The 6,013-nt window shown below is 37.7% G+C and overlaps 1 protein-coding gene across 2 annotated transcripts; it reads left to right on the top strand.

The window, feature by feature from the left end:
• Window positions 1-1,147: 1,147 nt before the first annotated feature.
• On the top strand, window positions 1,148-5,957 carry acot20 (acyl-CoA thioesterase 20). Of its 2 annotated transcripts, none has more exons than XM_086019006.1 (4): window positions 1,148-1,260; window positions 2,391-2,903; window positions 3,821-4,023; window positions 4,426-5,954. In XM_086019006.1, exons 2-4 carry the CDS (start codon window positions 2,447-2,449, stop codon window positions 5,014-5,016), a joined length of 1,251 nt encoding a protein of 416 aa, XP_085875132.1. In that variant the 5' UTR covers window positions 1,148-1,260; window positions 2,391-2,446; the 3' UTR covers window positions 5,017-5,954. The 2 variants fall into 2 exon arrangements, with proteins under 2 accessions (XP_085875132.1, XP_085875133.1); XM_086019007.1 differs by having other exon boundaries at window positions 1,167-1,260; window positions 2,369-2,903; window positions 4,426-5,957.
• The last annotated feature ends 56 nt before the right edge of the window (window positions 5,958-6,013 follow it).

Below are 6,013 nucleotides of genomic sequence, written 5' to 3'. Positions count from 1 at the left end.
CCTTCAAAGTTAAAGCGTGCCCCTTCAATATAAAAGCAAGCCCCTTCAAAGTAAAAGTACACTTTACATGGAGAGACAAAGAAAAATGTGAGAAATACACACAAAGGGCTGACGACCTCGACTGTGATATTTGAGCAATTTACCGTCATTTTAGGTTTCTGAAAGGCAGAAAAAAAATGACCAAAATGTAAAGACACTCTTGTCAGAAATACATTTGGACAATGACGATAGACTGCAATGTTAATTCTTTATTTTATGTCTTTACTCGCTATTTCAAGTGTTTTTTCGTGGTTATAAATAGGCACAGATATTGTGCAGCTGTTGAGTTTAACGTTGAAGTCTTAGTACATCACTGCATTTGACGAAGGGTTTATTACGGCAATTACACCGACTTGTGTGGGTACCTTTGGATTACTGTATTTATTTATTTATTTATAAACTTTGAACACGTTCTTATTTCAATGTACAGTACACAGTATTCCAAGGATGGGCAACTTAAATTCTGGAGGGCGACACAATTTTTCATCAGTGCTACACTGGGAGTCGGGGGTGCATACGACCACGCAATTCCTAACTAAATGTATGACAAAAATGCTATTTTAAATGTGGACATAAATACGTGCGTATATGCAAAACACGTGCTCTTAATATATTTCATTTTTGATCGTAGCTTTTTCAATGCATGTACAAAGGATCCACTATCCTAATCCAACAATAATAAGGGTTTCAAGCAAACAACAAAATAGCACACACTATAATTTTGCAATTTTTGTATTGTAAGAAGATATTACGTACAATGCTGTCCTCTGGTGGCTACTAAGAATACTCAACAAAAATAGCTCATTTCCATTTTTTGACCATATGCTTTCGAAAGGACCACAAATAAGTAATTTTATGTTACGTTTGTTGAGACAAACATAAGTTAAGAAATTATTCATATAATAACATTTACATTTCAGAAAAAATCTAAACAAGGAGACGGCTTCATACTTCCCGGCGCAAACCACCGTCACCTTGACAAAACACCACAAATGCTCTTAAAAATAAAATATACTGTAATTCCAAAATCAGACGTTTCTTCAAGTCATGTTGAGGAATAAAGAGTAAATAACGAGTTCAGCTTCTTCCACAAAAAAGTAAAAGGAGCGTTTCAGAATCCACCCGTCTTTTTTTTCAGTAAAATGGTTCCTTCCAGCAGCTTCCGGTGCATCGGCTCAGTGCTTTCACTTTACATATCCACTAATACTTGTGTTTTCAAAGGTATGTTTTAAGTCCAGTTGCTGGGATGAGGTGGTTGTTTGAATTGTTTTGAATGTGCGTCCCTTTTTGTATATTTTTCAAAGCATGATCATCTCTCGAACGTAGAATAACAACGATAATCAAGCTTAACTTGCATGTTTTCCATGGAAACGAGCACGCTCGACCAAGAGTGTCTATCCACGTTAGACTTTCTGCACAACGTAAAACTGCGATTCACCTGGGTTGACTTTCCCTCGAGTTTCTATTTAGTTGTTCAGCGAGACATTGGTGAACTGTGTAACCTTTCACCCAGTTAAACATCACTGAGTCTTTGTGTATGCCCTTGAACGGTTTCAAAATTTCACTTGTGAGCAAAAGGGACGTTAATCCACATCATTATTCATGCAAATATTATGGAAATTATAACATATTAAACAGCAATGTACAAACTCCATGTGGGTGAAGTAATTTACAGATTACTATTGAATTTAAAATTTTAATTTAATTGTGTTGAAGTTGTATGCTTACTTGACAAAGATCCTCATTGCAGAGACATCTTAAAACGCACAGCATGTCACCTATCATTCATGTTGTCTATTAGCTAAAAATTAAATCCTACTTGGAAATGAATGTGATAAGTACCTTGCCACAGCAATTGGAGACGCCTTTTATGTCCTAACTAACATTTACAAGAAGATGCAGGCTTCTCACCATTATGATGATGCGACATATCATCAACTTTAGAGTTGAATTGTGAAAACGTGTCTTCAGATGCCTCACCTGTATTAAAATGGCTTCTGCTAATTACACACATTTCCTTACTTGTATTCTCTGGGTTAAAACTATTAAACCTAGTCCAGATTTCAGTTTCCATTTCATCTTAATCAATACAGATATGTTTGACCTGCTCAGCTTCTTCAACATATTTTGTTTAGTTCCTTGTCGTTTCATCTTCACTGTCTTTCCATGCTAATTTTGCGACTGCAAGCAGAACAGGAAGGAAACATGAACATAAAATGATGAATTTGACCTTGATAAAGGTGTTTGAACCTTTCTGTGTCATTTTCTCTCTTGCTAATGTAGGCAAAAAATATATTATTCATTTGAGTCTTGTTTATTGTTTTGACAGATGCTGTTTATTGTTTTGACAGACGCAACAACAATGAAAGCAACGTTCAGACCATTTGTGTGATTCCCAAGAACTGAAATGGCATCCTCTCAGATCCGCCTAAAAATCCTCCCAAGTGTCCGTTGTCTCTTTGACAAACTGGTTCAAGTCAAGGTTGAGGGTCTCGCTCCCCACAAACAAGTGGAATTAAGGTCCAGGTTGGTTGACGACAAAGGGGTGATTTTCAAAGCTTCTGCCCTCTACCAAGCTGATGAAAAAGGCCTGGTAGATGTGACTAGCGCCTCCTCTCTGGGAGGAAGTTACACTGGAGTGGAGCCCATGGGTTTATGGTGGTCCATGGCGCCAGAGACCCCGCACAAAAAACTTGTGAAGAAAAACGTGCTGAGTCCAACTCTAGTGGAGATAGCAGTCCACAATGGAGGTACCGGGGAGGTGTTAGCCTCTGAAATCAATGAGAGAGAATACATGACGGAGGGCATGAGGAGAATTCCCGTGCGAGAGGGACGTGTGCGAGGAGTCCTCTTCATCCCACCAGGTTTGTGTGTTTACTGTAGTTCATCAAATAATAGCAGGGAAATACCAAACTGAGGAGTCTACTATACAAAATGTGTGTGTAAGGGTGGCACTTTACATGGCGCTGTTTGTTGGATTCTTGAATTGAAAACTTATTAGTGTCCATTTGCATGCCATATCATGTTATTCTCTTCAAGTTTGCACTTACTACACAGCTTTAAGGCATTCATATATTTCAATAGTTTATTTGTTTATGTCTCATGGGAGGAAAAGGAAAAACATTTTTTTTTAAATGCACACGTTACAACTGAGTCTGCAACTAAACTGCACGGTTCAAATAACACAATTATAATATCTTGCTCTCAAGTCACACAGTTCAGATATGTGCCTTGACAGTGGAAAAAAACAATATGGAATCTCCATCTTCGGATTGGCATCAGACCTCAATAAAATGGGAGTGCAATATACGCACAGCCAGGGAAAAGTCTATACACCCCTGTTCAAATGCATGTTTTTTGTGATATAATGTTGTGAAATAATTTCAAAACGTTTTATATTAATAGGACCTATATTCTGTACAACTTAATTGGGATTTTTTGCAAGGGTAGGTAAAAATGAACAACTGAGATCATTTGGTAATGTGCACCCCCTCTTGTAAGTGGAGATGTGGCTGTGTTCAGAGTTAACTAATCACAATCAAACTCTTGCGAAATGCCACCATTTAAAGTATAGTATTTAAAGGACAGGTGATGCAATTCTCTAACGTGTGTTTGAGGGGATGGTACTATTTAAAGGTATATTGGACAAAAGTATGTAGTCGCTCAGTATTCTTTCCAATTTGACATCCTTTAATTCCTTTTATTTATTTTTGTTGCAGCTCTAGCTGTTATGAAATGCGCAATATAAATAAAATTGTATTGTATTGTATTGTATTTTCAGGTAAGGGGCCATTCCCTGGAATTCTGGATTTATATACTTTAGGTGGAGGCCTCAATGAGCAGCGAGCCAGCCTCTTGGCAAACAAAGGTTTTGTTGTGCTGGCACTGGCCTATTATGGCTACCAAGATTTACCCAAAAATCCCAAGAACTTGGATTTGGAATACTTTGAAGAGGCTGCAGACTTTCTACAGAAACATCCAGAGGTTAGTAAATTTATATTAGAAGAGATTTATTGCATGAATTGTAATTAAAAAAAATCTGGGAATGTGTCAGAACACTGCAATTAATAGAAAAAGTCAACTAGATATTGGAGAGATGCTAGTCTGCCTGCTATTGTTAAGGTGCGCATTAAAAAGCCCCGCCCCTACCACCCCTCTATTTTCCTTGCATGTATGTGATTTGCTTAGCTTTGTATTGTGCAATACACAAATACAGCAACAGCTGTTGAATTTCCCCTTGGTGGATGATAATCAGTGTAACACATAATAAATTGTTTACATTAAAATTTCAAATGTGTGTGTGTTAAATGTCTCCATCTAATGGATATGTGGTATTGTTTTAGTACTGTGATAATATAATACAGTATTCTGTCTCTTGTTTTGTAGGTTCGAGGTCCTGGGATAGGCGTTATATCAATGTCCCATAGTGGTGCTTTGGCATTGTCAATGGCGTCTTTTTTCTCAGGAATCACAGCAACTGTCTGTATTAACGGCTGCAGTGGAAATACTGTGATCCCGTTACACTACAAAGACATTGTTATGCCGCCACTACGACCTGTCTTATGGAAAACAAGAATTAGGAAATCTTGGCTGATTGATATCCGAGATGTCACGCCAGATCCAACCCTGAAAAAAAATCGAGCGTCTTTGATTCCGATCGAACGTGCCAGCTGCCACTTCCTTTTTGCTGCGTCAGAAGACGACCACAACTGGAACAGCGCTTTTTTTGCCAAGCAAGCCGCTGGCATTTTGAAAAGTCACGGCAAGGAATCCTTTCAGGTGGTTTCTTACCCGAAAGCTGGACACTTTTTGGAAGTTCCTCACATGCCATTTTGTCCGTCTTCCTTCCACGCTGCAGTGGGGAGAGCTGTGGCGTTTGGCGGGGAGCCAAAAGCCCACTCGGCGGCTCAGCTGGACCTATGGGAGCGAATCCAAGAGTTCTTTAAGAGACACTTGAACAGCACAAGCTCTTATTAGCATCAAGTGTGCCAGGCATCCAAGACGGTCTTACACAAAATTAAGTAAATGTAAACCAGGTTGAAATGGCAAAACACTCCATCTAGTAGAACCACAAACTGTCTCCAAAAGGAGATTACCTTTGATTACAGGATGTAACCCCTATTTATAAATCAATTTGTGTTTTTTGTCATTGTCCAACATAATTAACTGTAATTGCTTTAATAACTCCAGTTTTATTTATCTCACAACACTAAAATGGCTTTACAGATGCCCTTTCTTCAATGTTAGCCAATCAGATTGCAAGGTGGTTGCACTAGTTTATGGCTGGGATAAGATAATTCAAGATTTAAAAAGTAAATCTCCACACCTCTGTGAACTCTTAAGAACATCAAGTAGAAAAGAGTATAAGACTCATGTGTGCCAAATATTGTTTTGTGGTGGAGAGCCTGCAAGTGTGAACTTGTGGTTTATGAGCTAAATAGCCGGGTGAAGATAAATAGTTGGGGTTTTAATTTGTGTGTTAACATGTCTCTCTGTTACTGGTGTTATCAAGTTTGGGCATGATTATTGGCACTTGCAAGATAAAGAAGATGTCATTTTATCATTTGGAAAAAAAAAAGATTATACGTCATTCAGAATATTTCCTAATTTGGAAAATGTCACCCGGATACTTTGAGGTTGAACCACCATTTTATGAGATACAAATCTCACAAGAGTTTTGCATATGCAGTCGAAGGCATGTTTTGCTGAGACGACAATAATATAATTTGTCATGGTACTCAATTAAAAAATAAATCTTATCTCTAAAATTTTGAGTGAGTTGATTTTTGAGAAAAAAACAAGTTGCACAAAATGAGTTCTTGCACTTAATGTTAAATTGCTGTTTAGCAGTTTTGTTTTTTAGTTTGGTTTTGTTGTTGGGCTAGGCTAGTGGATCTTTTATGTGTATTGAGAAATATCTTCTGAAAAAAATTAATATAAGATGAGCATATGTATTTTGCACATATGCATATTT

The sequence above is a fragment of the Filicampus tigris genome, chromosome 20 (genome assembly GCF_054856515.1).
Source record: "Filicampus tigris isolate MCC_2025a chromosome 20, RoL_Ftig_1.0, whole genome shotgun sequence".
Lineage (NCBI taxonomy): Eukaryota > Metazoa > Chordata > Actinopteri > Syngnathiformes > Syngnathidae > Filicampus > Filicampus tigris.
This window is presented reverse-complemented; position numbering and strand designations above follow the sequence as displayed.